The sequence below is a fragment of the Xenopus laevis genome, chromosome 1S, assembly GCF_017654675.1.
Source record: "Xenopus laevis strain J_2021 chromosome 1S, Xenopus_laevis_v10.1, whole genome shotgun sequence".
In the NCBI taxonomy this organism is placed as follows: Eukaryota; Metazoa; Chordata; class Amphibia; order Anura; family Pipidae; genus Xenopus; species Xenopus laevis.
This window is the reverse complement of record NC_054372.1, coordinates 94,355,407-94,378,700: the sequence shown is the minus strand read 5'-3', so window position 1 is coordinate 94,378,700 and position 23,294 is coordinate 94,355,407. Positions and strand designations below refer to the sequence as shown.

Below are 23,294 nucleotides of genomic sequence, written 5' to 3'. Positions count from 1 at the left end.
TGCGCAAGTTTTACGCCAGTCGCATGCAAGAACGCCGACGCAGAGCAAACTTTTTTATGGGAGGCCCGGCAGATCAGAGGAGGTGGTCTGGGTCGGCGGAGGCCCACCGGGTTTTTTTCCAGTGTCCCGCTGGCTGTGTCCGACACTGTGTGCATAGACTCAATGAAATCAAAGCAAGCTACACCCCCCCCCCTTCTCCTTCGCTTTGCTGCCTAATTTTGCAGTAAGTGTAACAGGTTTACAAGGGGTTTAGAATATTGGCATATTGTTTGGGATCTAATCAGTGAATTGTGAGATTTTTATTTAAGCAGGTTGCCCATTTGAGTACTTATAACAGCTAGGAATCCAGTATTAGGAAAACTTCCAAAATATGGCAAAGCTAGTTCCCACGGTCTTTGTTTGTTCTAAGTAAACGCAGGGCAGGGGTCCACAACCTTTTACACCCATGAGCTACATTCAAATATAAAAAAGAATTGGGGAGCTACATAAGCATATACAATTTCCCAGGGGTGCCAAATTAGGGCTGTGATTGGCTATTTGGAAGCCCCTATGTGGATGCTCAGCCTACAGGAGGTTCTGTTGGGCAGTACATCTGGTTTTTATGCAAATAAAACTTGCCTCCAAGCCTGAAAATTAAAAATAAGCACTTGCTTTGAGGCCACTGGGAGCAACATCCAAGGGGTTGGAGAGCAACATGTTGTTCATGAGCCACTGGTTAGGGATCATTGCCTTAGAGTATGGTTTTCAAAATTACAGAAATATCCCTTATCTGGAAAAACTTAGGCAATCTGGATAATAGGTCCCATGCTGTATATTTCCCTACTGTAGTTTTGGCACTGAGGCATTAGTTATTTGTGTAAAAAAAGAAATCTGTGAAAAACAAGTGTAAATAACTGATATTTTATTTATGTAATAATACAAATCAATTTTAGAACAAAAAAATACATTTTTGTATGTATCCATTGCTAACATTAGATTTAAACTGCTATAATAGAGGTATATAAATGTGCCAAATAAGTGTATATTTTATTGGAATAGAAAAAAAATTGAAAGACAACATTTTTGGCTTGAGGTATAAGTGCAGTATAAATTGAGACCCTTGGTAAAGGTGAGAGGACACTGGACAGAACCATATGACATTTTTCATGGGACTTGGAGGAATTGTGGCAAATTCTATTGGTCTAGTATTCATAGCAACCAATCGGCCTTAGGTTTAAACATTCGTGCACAGATATTTTTAACTGTAATTTCAGCAGCTTCACAAGTTCTCAGCACTAATAGAAATTAAATATTTCATCCATATAAAGCATTGATATACAGTATACTCCTAGAAGTGTATGGAGGTAGTGGATCAGCTACAGTAGGATGAAGTGGTACCAGCTCAGCACGTTCATTTATGTTTATTGTAGTTTGCAGCCTGTTACACATGGACCTTAGAAAATAGAAACAAGCCCACTCCAAGAAAATTCCTTTTTAAATAAAAATAATGCATCTTATAGACATGTGGGTAGGGTGTAATAAATTATCCTCAGTTATTATGTGCTGCATGTACAAAAACAAGGCCTGGGGAAATGACATTTTATGTAAACATCTTCTGATCAGCAGCAGGAAAATCCTACCAATGTCCACAAAAGGCAGATTCACTTCGGAGGGTAGTGGGCAAATGGAGATTCTTCATTTATTCCATCCTATAGAACAAGAAATTCATACCAGTTATATACGCCAGTTAATCTTAACAAACTTAAGAAAGGAAATAATGAGCATGTTGATACATACAGTATCAGTTACTAAACTGCTATGATCAAGAACCATCTTTATTTGTGTTAAATTGCAAGAACAAAAAGACATGATGGTACCCGATCATATATAAGAAGCAGGACTGTTCAGCCTGTGGCACTTTAGTAGTTACAACATGTAGCAAACCCCCTTACAGCCCTCAGTGACTTGGGATGCACCAAATCCACTTTTTTTGCGATTTGGTCGCATCCTAAATCTTTCATAAAGAATTTAACGCCATCCTGTACTATAAAGACTATAAAATTAAAGCTTTAAAAAGAGTAGAAAATAGAAATATAGCAATTAACTTGTTTGTGTGACAAAAATTCTCATGGTTTTAATAATTCAAATTTGCTTCAGCCAGGCACTTGGAATCAACCAAATCCGAATCCTGCTGAAAAGGTTAAATTGGGGTTTGCCACCTTCCGACTATGCTAAGTAAACTAAGTTTAGAAGGGGCAGAGTGGTGACATAGTGGGGTCATGTCCGTGATACAGAATATAGAGGGCAGGCAAGTGACATCAGGGGACAGGGCTATGAAGCAGCTATGGGTGATTGGCTGATTGCAGCATTATTTACCTCAGAGCCATATCATGATTTCCTAATCTGGACAGTTTTAACCAAGACCGCCCTTCCAAAAACCGAGTTGTCCAGGTGAAATCCAGACAGGTGGCAAGTTTTGGTCTGTGCAACATTTGCCGCTCTGGTTAAGAGTGAAAGAGCTTGGCTGAACTGCACAGATTCCTGACCTCAACCCAAATGAACAGTTGTAGATTGAACAGGAACATTGTCTGTGAGCCCTTTCTCAATCCAAGGACAAGCAGGTGTTTAGGATACTGCTAGCAATAAAATGTAGCTCCAAATTTGTTACAAATACACGGCCCTTAAATTACCTTCAATATCATCTTTTGCCCCCTTCTTTCAATTCTATGCTCCATTTCTCCCTAGTTTTTCCATTTTCAATGTTTCTGGTTTCATCCAATGAACATTTGTGATCAATAAACATTTAGAACAGAGAACTGGATTATGCACAGTCCAACCGGGGCATTGTTTCACTTCAGATGCTATGTGTAAGAAAAGTCTGCCTGCCTGGCTCTCCTTCCTGCTGCTGTAAAACTACATCTGCTTCAGGCAAGTGGACATATACCCTCCCATGTCCCCTCTTGAGCTCAAAATTCTGAGCCCCCCATGTTTCTACACCTTTTTAGTGGTAGCACTCCACAGTTTATTTGAACCATTTGCCAGAACCCACAGATTACTAGTCCGGGACTGAACTATGGTAACTCACTGAAGTTAATGAGACAAAAGGGGAAAAGTAATTTGTGGGTGAAAAATCCCTAATCTGACATGGCTTTTTCAAGCAAACACCAACTTTACACTGACTTGGCTACACATTTGCATAAAATCAATACCAATCTTTATAAATATGGCCCTAAGTGAAGAAAATCATGCTCATTTAAGAGCAAGGAAAATGAATAGTGCTTTCGGGACATGTCCTTCAATGTATAATTATGTCTACTTCGACGTATCTACTATTCATTTGGGGCTTTACCTCCTTCTACATAGTTTGCAAATCCATCTATATATTCTATCCTGTGAAGAAAGCCTTGGGGATGCTCTTACCTGGATAGGGCTGTGTAGTAGAGATACAGAAATGCCATCTTCATTTACATTTAGTGCCATTTTATAGTATAATGTCATATGATACAATACATCTCTGGCAGAAAAATGCCAACTGAGCAAACGCCAATTCTTTTGCCCTGCTTGCAAAGTACATTATGCCAGGTCGGTGGGTTTTGGCTTGAGAGCAGGTGGGTCATGGTGAACTGTGGGCTGACTTTTTTTTGACTTGGGCATCACTGAGCATGTGTAGTTATTGATTGGATGTGAACTGTACAATTCAGGAGTAACTGCAACTTTCTGATCTCAGTTATTCAATCTGATGTATTCATATTACTGCTCTGCTCTAAGTCTCAAAAAATTGTGATATTTTAGGATCAATAACTTATAACTTAGGAACAGTTGGATTTTTCTTACAGTGCATCAAAGACTGGTGACCCAGCTTTGCTTTGTTCCACCTGGTCCTCAGGAGAAGATACCTACTGAAGTAAAGCACAACGAGACTTATCTCCAGTAGATCCTTCTCTGTCATTCTGTACTGATCCATTCAGCCTAATTACATACAGTATAACGATCACAAATCCCCTACATACCATTGGCACTTCATCCAGTCTCTTGAATTGCGGTCCATTATTTTGACACGATTTGACTATGAACACCACAAGACTAATGCAGAGAATGGCAACAAATATACAAATAACAGCGACCAGTCCAGGGTTTTCTGTGAAGTCTCTCCATATCTGGGACTCTAGAATCATTGAAACACATGTTTATTAGCCATTCCAACAACAACACTCAGTTGGACATAGTCATTATTGAGCCTTAACTAAAAATGGGTTCATTTATAGTAAATTAATTTTTATATTTATTATTTATTATAATTCAATGTGATTTCTCACAATCTATGCATGGAAGGCCTGCATGGAAATACAGACATTAATATGGTCTCTATGATTTTGCATGCTCTATTAGAAAACTATATCCCTGGGGTCAGATCATAATGAAACGACTGTAAGAAAGTCATGCTCATTTAAGAGCAAGGAAAATGAATAGTGCTTTCGGGACATGTACTTCAATGTATAAGTCATTTTTAACATTTAATCTAAAGAAATCCTGGTAGAAATGTAACTTTGAGAAAAAGAAGACAGACAATTTGTACATTCAGAGTGAAAAAGGATGGTTTGGAGCCTGCAGGTGTGGATTAGTATTTTTAATTACACAGTAGATTATCGCCATCTAGTGTTAGGCAAATAGCAGAATGAAAAGAAGCTAAGACATTTAGCAAGAGAATAAAAGCTGGATGTGGACTTTGCCAGATATAGGCAGATCAACTTTACTGCCTGGGCCAAATGAATGTAACATTGGTCAGGTCAATTGCAATTGTTGTGGGCCAAATTAATCAGTAATGTGGGAGTCGGTTACAGAAAAACTATTTGCAATTCTTTTGTGAGAACAAATTTTCCTTTGTGCAAATTTAAAATAGCTTTTGCAAACCCAGAAACTGCTTAGTGACCACTTCCAACAGTGGAAGAAAGATTGGGAATTTTATAGTTTGCACCAGTGCGCAGCGCATGTAATGAAACAATTGCACAATCCACAAATAAAATTTGCAATGCAATAACATGGAATATAAAGAATATTACATTGCAAAATGCAAATTATTGTTCTTATTTGTGCAAATAGTTTGTTGTAATTTGTATGTTTAGATGTAGTATTTTTGGTAGGCAACAGAGCCATGCAGCATAAGTGGTGTCAGGTTCGTTCCGCTTGCGTTCCAGCATGCGCCTCAATGACGTCTAGGAAGGCGCGCGGTGACGCAGGCGCGAATGCGCCGCAGCGTGGTGACGCAGGCGCAAGTGCGCCGTTGGGCGCTGCGTGGTGACGCAGGCGCCGGTATTTCTGCCCACGCTGGAAGTCTCTCAGTGCTCGGACATCGTTTTACCTACTCTAAGTAAGTGATTCCCTGCTCCTATTTGAACTTTGCTTATTTGATCTACCGTTGCTGACCCCTGCTTACTGCTTGACTTCGCTTCTGTGTAACCCTTGGAACTTTGCCTTGCCTTCTGGACCTTCTGTTGCCGACCTCTGCCTGACTACTCACCTTGCCTTAAGTATTAACCCTCCTGAAACCTTGCTGGACTTGATTACTCGTTGCCGACCTCTGCCTGGCTACTCACCTTGCCTTAAGTATTAACCCTTCGTCCTTGCTACCTGTTTATTGTTACTGGACTTGTGTTTGTTCTGTCTAAAGAACCTCTGCCAATCAAGTTACTGAACTTTACTGCTACCTAGCTGTTGTTCTGGTTCTCACCTATCTCATTCCCTGGGAAGCCTGCTTGTGGTACAACTAGGCACCAACCGAACCTACTACGTAAGGAGTGAGCGGTTTCCTACCTTCAAGCTTACCATTCTACCAGCGGACTATTCAACCCAGTCCACGACTGACGTAGAGGTGACTGCTGTACCAACTTCCTTGTGAATAAGTCCAGCTAAGTTCGTTCTCAGCTAATCCTACTCTTACTGTATTACAGCTGAAGCTCACCATCAACCCACTACTCCACAGACGGGTGCAAGCTACCAAGTACCATAGGCTCCCATACTACGTCCTCATTAGTCTCCCTTAGTACAAATCAAGGGTGTACTGGTGGGGAAGCTGTAGGGGTAGTCCTCTTGTTCATCTTGCTCCTGCTTCCCTCATATTCGTGGTCCTACCTGGTTCGGTAAGTCTGACAGTATGTCCGAGCCATATCTACAGGAACCACATGAGGAAGCAAGTATCCTTGAGACTCTCTCCCAGCAGATGGCTTCCTTGACAAGGGCCGTGCGGGACCTGCAAGGTGGCTACCAGAGTATTTCGGCCCGACTAACTGAACTTCCTGCGGATGACGCTGACTTCTCTTCTGGACATATAGAGCCAAAGATTCATTTACCTGAGAAGTTTGGTGGAGATCGTAAACAGTTTCGGGCCTTCTGGAACAGCTGCAGACTCCTATTTTCTATGAAACCTAAGACTTATGCTGGTGAAAAAGTCAAAGTGGGGGCTGTTATTTCCTTCCTACAGGGTGAACCTCAGACTTGGGCTCACCGTCTATTGGAGATAAATAGCCCTCTTTTGAAGGACGTTGAGACTTTATTTGCCGCTATGGCCTCCATGTATGATGATCCACAGCGTCCAGAAACCGCTGAAGCTGCTTTACAGGCCCTCGCTCAAGGGAAACGGCCTGTGGAAGATTACGCCGCAGAATTTCGAAGGTGGGCTGTGGACACAACCTGGAATGAGTCGGCTCTCAGGCATCATTACTGGGTAGGCCTATCTACTCAGCTAAAAGATGAATTGGCCAGAGTGGGGGGTACCTATTCCCTTGGACGAGCTTATCCAGCTTACTATCCAGATTGATAGACGCCTGAGAGAAAGACGTACCGAGAAGTCTTCCATGCCAGTCTCCTGGGTGGTACCTAAGGCACCCTTTTCAGGTACCTCTTCTGCATCCGTTTCCATCCCTGAGTCAGAACCAATGCAGTTGGGTCTCATTCGCCCCAGTTTGACTCCTGAGGAGAGATTGAGAAGGAGGCGTTTGAATCTCTGTCTTTATTGCGGTGCGACCGGCCATCTATTGCGGGCATGCCCTCTTCGCCCTGACGGTAATTTTTCTTCCCGTGGGAGTGGTTTGGGAACGGGGTTACAATCTAAAAATGCCCATGTTTCCCTTTTGCTCTCGTTACAGTGGAAAGAAAGACAGTTACCAGTGAAGGCCATCATTGACTCCGGGGCAAGTAGCTGTTTCATTGACTTTTCTTTTGCTCGCACACATGGTGTTCCCCTACGACCTAAACTACAACCAATGGTGATCCGAATGGCGGATGGTTCACCCTTAATTCTGGACCTATTTCCTTTGAAACTGAACCTTTAAATGTGTCAATAAATAAATTCCATCATGAAGTTCTTCATTTTGATGTTGTTCCTTCACCTCTTTTTCCAATTATTATTGGGCTACCGTGGTTAAGGGTTCATAATCCATCTATTGACTGGGGTTCAGGAAAGATTTCCTTTTCTTCGTCTTTTTGTCTCGACAAGTGTGTACAGATGAGTTCACCAGTCCGCCACCAAGCCTTAGTTTGTGTGTCTGAAGGAAACCAGGAATTGTTGTCCATAGTCCCAACAGTGTATCATGAATTCCTTGACGTCTTCAATGAAAAACAAGCTGACATTCTCCCGCCACACAGAACTTACGACTGTCCTATTGACTTGCTCCCTGGTGCACCTATTCCTTTTGGTCGAATTTTTCCTCTTTCAGAACCCGAACTTAAAGTTTTACAGGAATATATTGACGAGAATCTCAAGAAGGGGTTTATTAGATCCTCTACGTCCCCAGCAGGAGCAGGAATATTTTTTGTCGAAAAGAAAGACCATTCCTTGCGGCCTTGTATTGATTATCGTGAATTGAATAAAATCACAATCAAAAACAGGTACCCTCTTCCTCTTATTCACGAATTATTCCAGAGGTTACGTTCGGCAACTATTTTTCTAAACTGGATTTGAAGGGTGCTTATAATCTTATCCGTGTAAGGAAGGGAGACGAATGGAAGACTGCCTTCCGTACTCGCTACGGGCATTACGAATACCTCGTCATGCCATTTGGCTTATGTAACGCCCCTGCAACTTTTCAGCACTTCATCAATGACATTTTTCGGGACATTTTGGATACCTTTGTAGTGGCATACCTAGATGACATCTTAATCTACTCATCTTCGTTAGAGGAACATCGTATCCATATGCAAGAAGTCTTCCGCCGCCTACGCTCTCACAGTTTGGTTGTTAAAGCGGAGAAGTGTGAATTTGAAAAGGACCAAATTGAATTTTTGGGGTTTGTCATTTCCACTAGTGGTATTGTTATGGATGCTAAGAAGGTCTCGGCTATCCTGGACTGGCCTACTCCTGATAACCGCAAGGCGGTTCAAAGGTTCATTGGATTTTCTAATTTTTATCGGAAATTTATACGCAATTTTTCTGGCATCATTAGACCACTTACTGACCTTACCAAACAGAAAATTAAGTTTCAATGGTCCGTTGCAGCTCAATCAGCTTTTGATCAACTGAAAGAAGCTTTTACCACTGCACCTGTTCTTATGCATCCAGAACCTTCTCATCCCTTTGTCCTAGAGGTTGACGCTTCTGAAATTGCTGTTGGAGCTGTTCTTTCACAACGTTCTACTCCTCAGGGTGTATTACATCCAGTGGCATTCTTTTCCAGGAAATTATCCGGGTCAGAGCAAAACTACGATGTTGCTGATAGAGAACTTTTATCAATCAAGTGGGCCTTGGAAGAATGGAGGCATCTCCTGGAGGGGGCCGCACATCCAATCTTAGTTCTAACTGACCACAAGAACTTAGAATATTTGCGGTCTGCCAAGCGACTCAGACCTAGGCAAGCACGTTGGGCACTTTTTTTTTCTCGCTTTCAGCTTCATATAACTTTCCGTCCAGGCTCTAAGAATGTAAAAGCGGATGCTTTGTCTCGGATGTTTTCTGTAGAATCTTCACAGTCTTCTGAAGCAGATCCTGTTCTTCAACCAAATTTCTTTTTGCTTCTCCAACCCTCTTTTTTACAAAGGATAAAAGAATTCTCTACTCCAACTTCTATTCCCAGCAGCCCTGTGTTGGAAACACGAGAAGGTCTTTTTTATTTTGGGAAGAGACTTTTATTCCGTCCAAACTTAGATTGGAAGCCTTGGGTTTTGTTCATGACACCCCACTGGCAGGACACTCTGGTCTAAGAAAAACTCTAGACTTGGCTCGTCGACATTTTTGGTGGCCCACTTTGGGTAGTGACTGTGCTAAGTTTGTCCGTTCCTGTGAAATTTGTGCGAGGTGCAAGGGAGCTGCTGCTAAGCCTGTAGGGCTTCTTCACCCGTTACCAGTACCAGAGCGCCCCTGGGGTTCCATTTCCATGGACTTCATCACGGATTTGCCGTTGTCTGAAGGTTTTTCCACTATATTTGTGGTGGTGGACAGACTTACAAAGATGGCTCATTTTATTCCTCTTTGTGGCGTTCCTTCAGCTTCCGGATTGACCAAAACCTTCATCCAAGAGATTGTTCGCCTCCATGGTCTCCCTGAAGACATTGTGTCAGACAGGGGAGTACAATTCACTTCAAGATTCTGGCGTGCGTTGTGTGAGGGGCTACGAATCGGTTTATCTTTTTCCTCAGGCTACCATCCTCAGACGAATGGACAAACGGAAAGAACGAACCAAACTCTGGAGCAGTATTTACGATGTTTTTCTACTTTCCTACAGGATGATTGGGCCTCGCTTCTTCCAATGGCAGAATTTGCTTACAACAACTCCGTCCATTCTTCCATCAAGCAATCCCCGTTTTTTGCCAATTTTGGGTTTCATCCAACAATGATTCCAGGAGTGCCTCAGTTGGTGTCAGTTCCTGCAGCCCAAGAGAGACTTGAGTTTCTTTCTTCGAACATTGTGACTATTCGTCAGAATTTACGTAAGGCTCAATTGAACTTCAAATATTTTGCCGACAAGAAGAGAACTCCTGAGCCAGAATTTAAGGTTGGGGATAAGGTCTGGCTTTCAACCATTAACTTTAAGATTAAATGTCCCACGAAGAAATTGGCTCAACGTTTCATTGGCCCTTTTGAAATTCTTCAGAAAATTAATTCTGTTACTTTTAAACTTCTACTTCCAAAGTCCTTACGGGTTCATCCTGTATTCCATACGGCCCTTCTTAAACCTGTGTTTCCAAATCAATTTGTGGGGCGGAGGTCTTTGGTTCCTGATCCGGTTATTGTTTCCGATCATGAAGAATTTGAGGTTGAAGCGATTGTGGACTCTAGAATCAGGAATAAGAAGCTCCAGTATCTCATCAAATGGAAAGGGTATGGTCCCGATGAGAATTCGTGGGAACCTGCTGACCATGTTCATGCTGCTGATCGGGTAAGAAGTTTCCATCAGAAGTATCCAAGCAAACCTTCCCAAGCTCACGTCCAGAGGCCGTTCCTAAGGGGAGGGCAATGTCAGGTTCGTTCCGCTTGCGTTCCAGCATGTGCCTCAATGACGTCTAGGAAGCGTGGTGACGCAGGCGCAAGTGCGCCGTTGGGCGCTGCGTGGTGACGCAGGCGCCGGTATTTCTGCCCACGCTGGAAGTCTCTCAGTGCTCGGACATCGTTTTACCTACTCTAAGTAAGTGATTCCCTGCTCCTATTTGAACTTTGCTTATTTGATCTACCGTTGCTGACCCCTGCTTACTGCTTGACTTCGCTTCTGTGTAACCCTTGGAACTTTGCCTTGCCTTCTGGACCTTCTGTTGCCGACCTCTGCCTGACTACTCACCTTGCCTTAAGTATTAACCCTCCTGAAACCTTGCTGGACTTGATTACTCGTTGCCGACCTCTGCCTGGCTACTCACCTTGCCTTAAGTATTAACCCTTCGTCCTTGCTACCTGTTTATTGTTACTGGACTTGTGTTTGTTCTGTCTAAAGAACCTCTGCCAATCAAGTTACTGAACTTTACTGCTACCTAGCTGTTGTTCTGGTTCTCACCTATCTCATTCCCTGGGAAGCCTGCTTGTGGTACAACTAGGCACCAACCGAACCTACTACGTAAGGAGTGAGCGGTTTCCTACCTTCAAGCTTACCATTCTACCAGCGGACTATTCAACCCAGTCCACGACTGACGTAGAGGTGACTGCTGTACCAACTTCCTTGTGAATAAGTCCAGCTAAGTTCGTTCTCAGCTAATCCTACTCTTACTGTATTACAGCTGAAGCTCACCATCAACCCACTACTCCACAGACGGGTGCAAGCTACCAAGTACCATAGGCTCCCATACTACGTCCTCATTAGTCTCCCTTAGTACAAATCAAGGGTGTACTGGTGGGGAAGCTGTAGGGGTAGTCCTCTTGTTCATCTTGCTCCTGCTTCCCTCATATTCGTGGTCCTACCTGGTTCGGTAAGTCTGACAAGTGGTGAGTTATCTTCCTATGTAAGTGAAATGGGTAATGTGATCTTGGCTGAATGGATTTACTAGCATGCTTCAGTAATAATTATAACTGCATTATCTGTAAAGTACGGGGTAATATTTTAGTGCCATAAAAAGGTTTATAATTTGTGAAAAATCTGCATGTAAAAAAACACAAAATTACCATTTTTCTTTCACCAAATGTATTGGAGTGCAGAGCTAGTTTTTCTAGAATGTCTGTTGGGAGTGAGCCAGGGACTGGGAAAATGACAGGGGGATGACAGGGTTAGTAAATAGGGAACCATATTTAAGATGGGAATTATGTGTGTTGTACTTTTGTGGCAGCCTAGGAGAGTACAGAGACAAGGGGTAGCAAATATGTGTTTGTTATTGGTGTAGGGTTGCAGAGGGTTATAAAGGTATGATGTGTAGGGTTTAGCAGGGGTCAGGCCTGAGGCCAAAATGATGGAAGATGCCCATTGAAATTCTTCTGCAGTTTCATGAAAACTTAAATGTATATCAGGTGAAAACATTTGCTCATGCCTATTTATAATAATTTTCTGTCTAATTGAGGTCAAAGAAAATGTATGATATTTATTAACATACAATAAACAAGTTTAGTGCCTGAAAAGCATAAAAATAAATAAATACATAAAAAAGACAAAAAAATGCTTAAAAATGTTAAATGTGGGTATTACCTTTCCTCTGCCCATTAAGCTAATAAAATTCAAAAAACTTCTTTCCACTTTTATATTTTCAGAAAAGTAATCTATATATATATATATATATTTTGATAGGAGGTGCTCAATATAAGCCCTGCTGCAGATAAGAGCTTCCGTAGATATACACAAAAATAGGAACAAAGACACACTCATTGCAATGCTTCTGCAAAAACTCAAATCTTTTTCATTTTTATTTATGGTTTTCGGGGCCAAGCAATTGATAAGGGGCTTGGCCCCCGAAACGTTTGCTGAGATCTCACCAGAAATAAAATTTAAAAAGATTTGAGTTTTTGCAGAAGCATTGCAGTGAGTGTGCCTTTATTCCTATTTTTTGGGAAAACCATTAAGCTAATAAAGAATGTTTCTCGCAGAGTTCTAATTCATAATTGGTCACATTTGGCACTGTTTTTTTTACATACAAGTGTGTTAGTTCAATTACCTGTAGAATTGGATGTGCTGTTTTCAGGTCTCAAAGTACTGTATGTGGGAAACACGTGGCTGGTATTGTCCGTATGGTATATTGTCGATTCTACAATAGCAAATATGTTTTTATATGTAAAAAAAAGTAGAGATACATTCAAATCTTACTAGAAAATCAGGATCAATAGGCAGGAAAGGCTGGGTCTTATGGAGCGTTGAGATCAGGGGCGTAACTACAGAGGAAGCAGACCCTGCGGTTGCAGGAGGGCCCAGGACTGTAGGGGGCCCAGTAAAACCCTAAATAATAAATAATATGAACTTTACATTTCTGAAAAGAATAAAATAAGGAAGACAAACAAATGTTTTAAAATCTTCAGTTAGGTATCACCTTTCTCATGAAGCTCCTGCAGAATCCTTCATAGGTCATTCATATTTGCCATTGCTTTTGATACATGAAAGCATCTTAAGTCACTTACCTGTTGTAGAGTTAAATGTGCTGTTTTCAGGTTTCACAGTGCTGTATGTGCTGGTATTGTTCTGAATAAATATTGTACTTGATTTTGTTGATTCTATAAGAGAGAAATGTTTCATGTGTAAATAAACACAAGATATTGATCAATTCTAGCCTCACAAGATGATCTGGATCTTTAGGCCAGAAAGCCTAACGGGTAGGCTGTCCTACTTGAAGAAAATTAATCCCATTTACTTTGGGTATATTTATGCTATGGGTGACGGCAGACTTTATTCTAATGTGTTGGAAGTGGAAGTGTCAGTCAAATGAATGAAAGGTGCTTTTTGCCATTTTTGACTTTGATATTACAGCATTTTACTGCAAAGTGTGTCTGTAAACTACAATCAGCATAAAACAAATTTGTTAAAGTACAGAAGATAAAGGGTTTGTTCACTGTTAGATTACATTTTGTATCATGTAGAGAGTGATATTTTTTAACACTCTCAATGTATTTTTAGTGTTTTTCTAAATATTTGGCATTTTGTTCAGCAGCTCCTCAGTCTAGAATTTCAGGAAGGATCTGGATGCTATGGTCCAAATATCCATAACAACCAAACAGTGGTGAGTAGGGTTGCCACCTGGCCGGTATTTTACTGATGACTGATCCCAGTTTTATTATTAGGAAAGAAAGATAAATATATAGGAATGCCGGTATTTTTTTTCCAGGAAAGGTGGCAACCCTAGTGGTGAGAAAGAAAGACTCTGATATATGTATAGGAGAGGGTCTGAATAGAAAAATAAGTAATACAATGTAACAATAAGAATACAAATGTAGATATACAGAGCTATATTTTTTTTTTTTTTTGGCTGCCAAGGCCAGTGACTAAAAAGACTAAAAACACTAAAAAGAATGAGACGAATAAGGCAAATAATCAACATAGAATTATTCATTCCATAACATACTAGTTAACGTAAAGGGATATTGTCATGGGAATTTTTTTCTTCAAAATGCATCAGTTAATAGTGCTGTTCCAGCATAATTCTGCACTGAAATCTGTTTCTGAAAAGAGCAAACAGATTTTTCTATATTTAATTTTGAAATCTGACATGGGGCTAGACATATTGTCAGTTTCCCAGCTGCCCCAAGTCATGTGACTTGTGCTCTGATAAACTTCAGTCACTCTTTACTGCTGTACTGCAAGTTGGAGTGATATCAACACCCTCCCCCCCCCCCCCAGCAGCCTAATAACAGAACAATGGTAAGGTAACCAGATAGCAGCTCCCTAACACAAGATAACAGCTGCCTGGTAGATCTAAGAACAGCACTGCCTCACGAGGAAACTTCGGGCGACCTCAAAAAACAAGCATAGCGAGTGCCATCCTGCTGGTGATTTTTCATTATAGCCAACTGGACAACTAAAAAAAATACTTGCTGGTTCAGGAAAGGAATTTTATATTGTAGAGTGTAAACAGTGTAATTTATAAATAAAAATACATCATAAAAATCATTACAGAATCCCTTTAAAGATGATCTACCTCTTTAATTTAAGCCCAGCAAAATGACACTGTAAAGAACACACACATTCATTGAAAAAAATGTATCTACTTAGTTGCTATAATATATTCATGTAAAACAAAAAGATTTGCCATCACACATGAAGCTTCTACAGTCAAGTATGATCACTCACCTGTGGCATTGTATGTACCTTTTGTAGGGCTACTGGTCGTAGAATAAGCATTGCTGGTATTGCTCTCAGGAGATTTTGTACTGTTTTGTACTGAAACTGCAAAGGAACATACCATATTAGCCAGTTATATATAGAAAGCAAAGCGAAATTCTGATAGCTAAGATAGCTAATACGGCAGCGTATCTGTGAGGAACTGAAAATGAATATTTGACCTGTGTATTTACCTGTGACAACAGGGCTACTACAGTGTATTTATACACTGGCCTGTGCACACCATCATTAAAGGAACGGTAACATCAAAATATAAAAGGTATTTAAAAAAATAATGCAGTGTTGCCCTGCACTGGTAAAACTAGTGTGTTAGCTTCAGAAACTCTACTATTGTTTATATAAATAAGCTGCTGTGCAACCATGAAGGCAGCAATTCAAAGGAGAAAAGGCTCAGGTTGTACAGCAGATAAGCTCTGTAAAACATAATGATGTTATCTTTTAGCCACTATTTAACCTGTGTCATTTAGCCCATTTTCAATTTCTGCCATTGCTACACAGCAATGTTTATATGAACAATATATGAACTGTAGCAAACAGACCAGTTTTATCAGTGCAGGGCAACAATACATGATATTTTAATTACTTTAAAACTGTCTCTCTTTTTGGTGTTCCTTTAATAAGGGCATATTACACTATCATATAAATAATGGTTGCGCACTGGTCAAGAGTCTAACCACCATCTTATCCACAAAAGTTCCACATACTAATTTTATGGGCAGTTGTTTTCCTTACCTGAGACTGCCTCTGTGCTGTTGATGGCTTTGGACACAGCTGAAGTTGTAGCATTAAGGTTTGGGGTGGAGCTGTTGAACTGAGCAGTGACAGTGATGGTGCTTTGGCTTATGGTGGTTTCTTCTTAAATTAAAAAAAAAAATAGAAACAAGAATAATATGTTAAAGCTGGCAGATTTTAATTTTTTTTCCAGTTTCAGACTTTAGTTGGACATACTATAGATCAGTGGTTCCCAGTCTTTTTTTTTACCTGTGGGCAAAATTCAAATGTAAAAAGAGTTGGGGAGCAACACAAGCATGAGTCCAGAGCTGCCAAATAAGGGCTGTGATTGGCTATTTGGTAGCGCCTATGTGGACTGGCAGCCTACAAGAGGCTTTGTTTGGCAGTACACCTGGTTTTTATGTAACCAAACATGTCTCCAAGCAGGAATTTAAAAATAAGCAAAAGCTTTGAGGCCACTAAGAGCAATATTCAAGGGGTTGTTGAGCAACATTTTGCTCAGAGCTACTGGTTGGGCATCTGTAGATGTTTAAACTTTAAATAACTAATGCAAATTTTTTTTTTTTCTCACTTTGTACTATATGACCAAAATAAGACTCACGTGTGGCTAGAAGCTCAGGCAAGATCCCACATTTTCCTATAGGAGGATGGGGAAACATCTGGACAAAAAAATAAACCATCTTTTACTGTCCATCACTAAAAGCTTAAATAATAGGACATTTTAGTACCTTTAGAAAATTTGTATTGGGGGAGCTTCTGGGCACGCTACTGACAGAGGCAGAAAATCCAGTATTGTTCCTCTACAGTTGAACTTAAAGCGAGAAATTTCCAGCTAAGAAAATTAAACACCATGGGTGGGTCTAACTTCATGAACTTTTTAAATGTCATGTACAACATGGGTGGATACAAGTGAAGTGTGCTGAATTAATAAATATCACTGCAGCACTTAAATAAGGCCTTACTTTTAAATATGCCTTGATTACTTTTCTTGCTAACTGGGTGAAAATATTAAGACTTTGGGCTCTACTAATGACCTGTGATTTTTCCACAGTGGTGGCTGTTTTTTTTAAAATTACTTTAAAAAATATCCTAGCACTTAATGTTAGTTACATGCCCAATAATCGGACAGGCTTGATTTTAGACCATATAGAGTACACAATCTAAGGTTTTACAGAAGAAAGCATATCCATCGAAAAATACTCATTGTTGACAACACTTGCAATGTTGTAATAACCTCCTTGTCTAAATACTGTATATTTTACTTTTCTTTAGTGAAAAAAATAGAAGAATATAATATAGGTGTCACAATTTAAAAAATTAAAGCTGAAACATCCAGGGCTTATTTGCCCAAGTTGGGAGAAGTGGGCCTCTCCCCATGACACATGCAAACTCATTGCTAGTAACTCCAACCTGGAGTACACGTTTTCACGAAACAAAGATATGTATGCCTTGCATTGATGTACAATACATATTGGCCTTTTGACTAAGATCAAGGGGCAGATTTACATAGGGTCAAATATCGAGGGTTAATTAACCCTCGATATTCGACTGTCGAAGTTAAATCCTTTGAAAAATCGTTCCATCGAACGATTAAATCCTTCGAGCGATTTTTCTTTGGCCTAAAAAAGCTACCTAAGCCTATGGGGACCTTCCCCATAGGCTAACATTGACTTCGGTAGCTTTTAGGTGGCAAACTAGGGGGTCGAAGTTTTTTCTTAAAAAGACAGAACTTCAACTATCGAATGGTCGAATAGTCGAATGATTTTTAGTTCGAATCGTTCGATTCAAAGTCGTATTCGTAGGTCGAAGTAGCCCATTCGATGGTCGAAGTAGCCAAAAAAAACATTCGAAATTCTAAGTTTTTATTATTCATTCCTTCACTCGAGCTAAGTAAATGGGCCCCCAAGTGTAGCATCCATATTAGGCAGCATGAAAGCCCAAGGTACACCGTGCCCTGAGGACAGCAAACCAAGGGAACCCAAAACTGTACAGTGTGGTGTGGCTTACTCTGCACTAGCAAGGCACTTTAGCACATGGCACTTTTTAAATGATTTTATGCTGCACCCACTGCTCATGCATGGCGTTTGGCTGACACAGAAAAAATACTTATAATTCTGGCTACTGGTAAACACGTTTTTTATTATTAAACTATTTATGTACTTATTATATACTTTGCGTTTTGAGGAAGCAATTGGCCCATTAGGATGCTGCCCCACAGACCTAGGGAAGGACCATGTGGTCATTAGGTTTCAGTCCTCCCTGAACCAAAGAAAACTTATCCTTGGAAGAAACAGAACTGGGGAAATGGACTCTCCCTAGCCTTGAACCGAAGAAGAGTCTGAAGACCCTTAGCGTAGGAGATAAAGGCTCACTCCAGCTTTAGCAAAGGAGGGCTTAAAGACTGTTTTTTTGATGTGACTTCTGGTCTGTGGGATTCAGACCATGCTTCTCATAAAACATTGTCATATATTCATGTGTTTACAAGTTCTATTTAACATGGGATTAAGGTGACTAAACTGAAGAATAAGAAATTACCAGAAAAGAAGAAAAAGAAAAAATGCAGTTTTGCAGGTGTAACAGCAGCAAAACAAAATGTTGACATTTCCCTCTTCAAGGAGTAAGAGCAGCAAAACAACGTGTTGACATTTCCCTCTTTAGTAAAATAGATTTGGTTATGTTATCAAAGTTTCCTTGAAATAAAAAATATGCAGTCCCAGCACTGCTCAATACAAAGTCAGGTAGGCTTGTCACACTTTTCACCCTTAAATACTGGCAGGGGAGGTTGATGATGTGAAGGGGTGGGCCGATGCCAGTGGCATAACTAGATGTTACTGGGCCCCACAGCTAATAAGTTTAACCCCCCCCCAACTCTCCAGAGGTTGTCCTGTTTTACCAATATATATATATTAAAATTACTCATTAATTAGGGCCTCATGGGGCCCCTATACCTCCTGCCCCCCCCCCCACACACACACACAGTCACAGACCCTGCTTTCTCTATAGTTATGCTTCTGGCCGATGGGGTAAAGAGGGAAGGGTTGATAATGCAAATGGATGGCTGATGGTGCAAAGGGGTAGACTGTGTTGTGGAGTTGGATTCTAGATAGAGAAGGCACGTTTAAACAAGAAATGGGCAGATCTGGGGTGAAACAAGAGGGTATTCCATATTTACTGGCAAACCCAGTAACAATTGCACTGTGTATGTGCTTCACATGACATAATATATTTATTTATTTTGTTAACAAAGATATATAATACATGATTCCTTAGAATGAGTGCAAACCATGATGGTCTTACATGGACAATTTCCCTGGCCCCCTGGTTACCTGTTAGCAGAACAGTTCAAGTCCTACCTGACCTTGTTCCATCTGAAGTTATTATTAAAATTGAAGTCCCTGTGCTTTTCAAAGAATCCATGCACTGTCCACCATGGAAAGCAGAGGGACTTCAGGTCCCAGAATGTTCTGTGTGAGTCAGAGCCAGATTATCATGATTTCATGTATGTTGGTTTTAAAAAAAAAAAAGAATAGAGCACAGTGGGTAGGGGGCACAGTTGTGGGCTCCAGCACCTGTGTCCATATCCTTAGTATAAGGGCCCTTTTGTCCCAACTAGATAAATTATCATGTTTCTGTATAATGGTTTAGTCCTTCTGTTCTCCAGCATTAAACCAGTGAAACATGATCAGAACAGCTGACATCAATTGTTAAAGTGTAAGGGATAACTAAGAACAAACAAGAAGGATAACAGAAGACCAATAGCAATATCCTTATACAGTACAGAGTGCCAAGCTTCCCAGTAATCAAATACTCTCTTGAAGGTAAAATGGGTGGGGCGACTTTGTGTTTCACTGAAAGAGAAATTATATCTTAACGATGCCTGTTGTGTTAATATTGGTGCATGTGTATTTTGCCAAATATTAACATAGATGTTTTCATGCCATTTTAAACTATTCAGAATGTTGCTTTTTAAGGCACTTAGAATGAGCATTTAAACTCCATCATATGATCGTACTGCGAATCGAAGTTTTTTTAACTTCAACCTTCGATCTCCCAAACTCCCCCAATTGCCTCCATACAGGTTGTAGGAGGTCCCCCATAGGCTAAAACAGCACTTAGGCAGCTTTTAGGTGGCGAATGGTCGAAGTCAAAGTTTTAAACTTTTTAAACTTGAAAAAAAGTCGACCTTCGAATTTCGAAGTTTTTTCAAATTCGAATCGAAGTTGGACTATTCCCTAGTCGAAGTACCCAAAAATTACTTAGAAATTCGAAGTTTTTTACTTTTAAAATTCACTTCGACCTTTGATATATCTGCCCCTTAATGTATTCTTCTATAGCCATCCAAATAGCACCCTTTATAATGGCTGTCTATCGACAAAAACAGTGTAGAAAGAACTATGGCCCCTTTATCTATGTCAGCTATCAGTGCATAATTATAGTATGACAGAATATAGATATTAATATAATGATTTTAATACTGCACTCTGCAGTGCATACTTGCAGTTTGAAAGAATATGGATATTAATATCATGATTTTAATACCGCACCCTGCATGGGATTTTCCCTACTGGCACAAGGCACAAGAGGTGTGGTGTAAGCACTTATATAATATATGGAATTCTTTCATCTTTAGTTCAAAGTTTTTTTGTTAATGCCACCTTAGTGCATAATAAAAAATCATCTATATATATAAGATATTAGGGGTAAAATGTATCCCTGCATTTCACCATGAGGCCTTAATACTTCCCCCTTTCAGCTACTGCTCAGGCCCCTAAGAGGGTATCAGCCTTAGAGCTTGAGAATCACTTCTTGTATTTCAGTTGCACATCTATTCGCTACTGGGATTCTCGGACTAGTAGACATGGGCTTGTTTTTGTCAAAGCCTTTTAGCCCTGCATTAACTGACTGCTTTTAGTGTTGTGTAACTACAGTCTTACAGTTGCTATTTATCCTGATGCCTTATTAAAAATATAATTAGTTTGTTGGCCACAGAACACATTGTGCAGTGAATTCAGATGGTATTTTATTCAGCAGCTTTCCAGTTTGAAATTTTTAAATCTGGTTGCTAGGGTCCAAATTACCATAGCAACCAAGCATTGCTTTAAATAAGAGAATGGAATATACAGAAGAGAGGACATGAATAGAAAGGTAAGTAATAAAAGATAGCAATAACAACAAATGTGTTGCCTTACAGAGCTTTGTTTTTTTTTTTTAGATGGGGGTCAGTGACCCCCAATAAAAAGCTGGAAAGAGTCGGAAGAAGACAGCAAATAATTCCAAAACTATAAATAATGAAGACAAAGTGAAAAGTTGCTTAGAAGTGACCATTCTACATCATATTAAGTTAACTTAAAAGTGAACAACTCATTGAAGGCTGAACATTAAAGACAGCCCAATCTGGCCTAAGTGTTGGGTCACTAAGGGTTATTTACTAAAATCCGAAATGTTCTCATTATATTATTAAAACAACTTCGACCAAACTCCTACCCACAATTTACCTTATTAATCAATAAAATCATTCAGTGTCGGACTGGCCCGGCGGGATACACTGGCGAGCTTCACAGTAGGGGCGGGCAGGGAGGCCGGAGGGGAGCCCTGGACAGCGGTCCTGGTGGGCCCCGGGCCCCCCAGTCCGACCCTGAAATCATTTGAAAAATACGGTGCGGGAAAAGCCTCTATAAACTGTCAATAAAATTGTGAAAAATATGAATTCTACAATTTTCAAGATTTGACGCCTGAAAACTTCAACTTTTTAGGATTATCGCAGTAAAACCACAACTTTTTCAGATTTTCATACAAAACCCAGTGTAGATCATGATATCTTCCATTTGTAAAAGGGACATGTGCCATTCACTTCTACATTACCTCGGCAGGTTTTAGATGGAGTATTTTTTTTAATCGAACTTTTAGCATCCTCGTGGGTATAATAAATCACAAAAAATTTTAGGGTTTTTTTCCACAAAAAAATTGTGTTTTCCTCTTTAAAACTCCGACCAGTCAGACTTTAGTAAATAACTCCCTAAATCTGCCAAAGAAACAGATAACTATGGGCAGTTAGAAAGTTAATATGCAGGCTAAAATATTTTTCAGGGTTAGGGTTAGGGTACACACAACTATTTTGTCCAAATGCATTAAAGTCAATTGGCGCGCAAATTTTTCACCACCAAATTTTTGCTGCAGTTTTTCGTAAAAACATTCGCCGGCGGCAAAACAAGAAAAATCGCGCCAACCATGCCTGGCGAATAAATTTGCCCATAACTAACAGTGACTACAAAATATAGGCTGTCTATTTTTGCACGTAAATCCTGTGTTTTATTGCTCGCTGGCCTAAGAATAGTTGCCTTTTGCTTTAATTTGTGTGTTCATTGTGTCTTCTGGGCAGAGTTCTGAACATATAAATATAACAGTACATAAATTTTGTCTGTGCCTTCAGTAAATAATCAAAATGCTTTCCCCCTGGGCTAGCATGCTGAAAACAAACAACACGGGATGCAGAAAATTGCCTTTTGCAATATTTACATATAGTAAGCCGCATGTGTGTATTTTCAAAACATAAACCTCTTGTAATTTATATAAAATTATTTTGAATCTGTATTTCTATTAATGAAAATTATCTTTTTACAATTGTGCATGCATCAACTTTTTTTTTGAGGCATGTTTTTTTTACCCTACTGTTCTTTGCATTTTTTTGTTTATTTTACCACTGCATTTGTATTTGTCATCAGCAGAAAAGGGAAACTTCCACAGACAACTTAACCCTTTAGAGCCCCAGCATACCTTAAAGCGCAACTGGTTTTCACTTTGGCCCTCACCATCCCCACCTTGCTACCTCCTGAGGCACAAGGCATGCGAATAATATGCAGCCGAAAGTAAATTATCCCTGCACATCCAAATTCCTAAAGTCCCTACTTTTTCCCATGGACAGCTGTTTTACCTGTTCCAAATTCCCAGGGGTCCCTTTCGTTCACTTTTTAAAAAATAATTTTGCAACACATCTTTGACAGGAATGGAACAATATGCCAAACAAACGGCATGGCATGTTGCTTTCTGTGTACACATGATATTTCCAACTGGCCAAACAGCAGGTATAACAGCCTCCTTTATTGACAGAAGCTTATTTCTACAAATGAACAAATCATGTTTCCATTTTGACTATGAAGATTTTCATTCATCCAGGTCATGGTATATCTAATATAAGTAATTCAAAAAACAACTGGACTTGCTCCACATGTTTCCATTTGTGGAGTTTAGAGACAGCTCTTTGATTGTATTCCTCATATGCAGCTTTTCTACAATCAGTAAACTATTGCTTAGCACTTACAGCACTTACAACAATGAGATAGAAGTCAAACTCTTGCGTCATGGAACAACAGCTTACGGTTTGTATTAATAAAGGTAAATTACCCTAGTAGCACTATTATCATTCCTATTCTAGTGCTCTCATGATGTATGGACTTATACCCCATTTCCAAAGTTACAGTAAAACAGGCATTCTTGGATGATAAGTAGGTGATCCACAGTGACTGGTGCTTTAAACAAATATTAGATTAACAAACAAAAGTGGTACAACTCACTCTCTTATATTTACACTAACAGTTTGGGATGGGCAGTTTTTGCACATTCACATGACGCACACAGACAAAATGCAATTTGACAGTGTAGACACTTAGGGGCACATTTACTTAAGGTTGAATATCGAGGGTTAATTAACCCTCGATATTCGACCGTCGAAGTTAAATCCTTCGACTTCGAAGTTGAAGGATTTAGCGCTATTCGAACTATTAAATCCTTTAAATCGAACGATTCGAAGGATTTTAATCCATCCATCGAACGATTTTCCTTCGATCAGAAATTGGCTAGAAA

At 40.0% G+C, this 23,294-nt stretch overlaps 1 protein-coding gene across 1 annotated transcript in view; it reads right to left on the bottom strand.

Annotated features, from left to right (window-relative positions):
* Positions 1-1,001: 1,001 nt before the first annotated feature.
* XB22169526.S (A-agglutinin anchorage subunit-like S homeolog) overlaps positions 1,002-23,294 on the bottom strand; it is an 82,846-nt gene continuing 60,553 nt past the window's right edge. Inside the window, exons 4-9 of the mRNA XM_041578361.1 lie at positions 15,435-15,554; positions 14,652-14,747; positions 12,989-13,081; positions 12,532-12,621; positions 3,990-4,144; positions 1,002-1,688 (exon numbers count right to left, since the gene is read on the bottom strand). Of these exons, the coding sequence (XP_041434295.1) occupies positions 1,641-1,688; positions 3,990-4,144; positions 12,532-12,621; positions 12,989-13,081; positions 14,652-14,747; positions 15,435-15,554 (602 nt within the window). The 3' untranslated portion in view covers positions 1,002-1,640. The remainder of the gene's footprint in view (positions 1,689-3,989; positions 4,145-12,531; positions 12,622-12,988; positions 13,082-14,651; positions 14,748-15,434; positions 15,555-23,294) is intronic.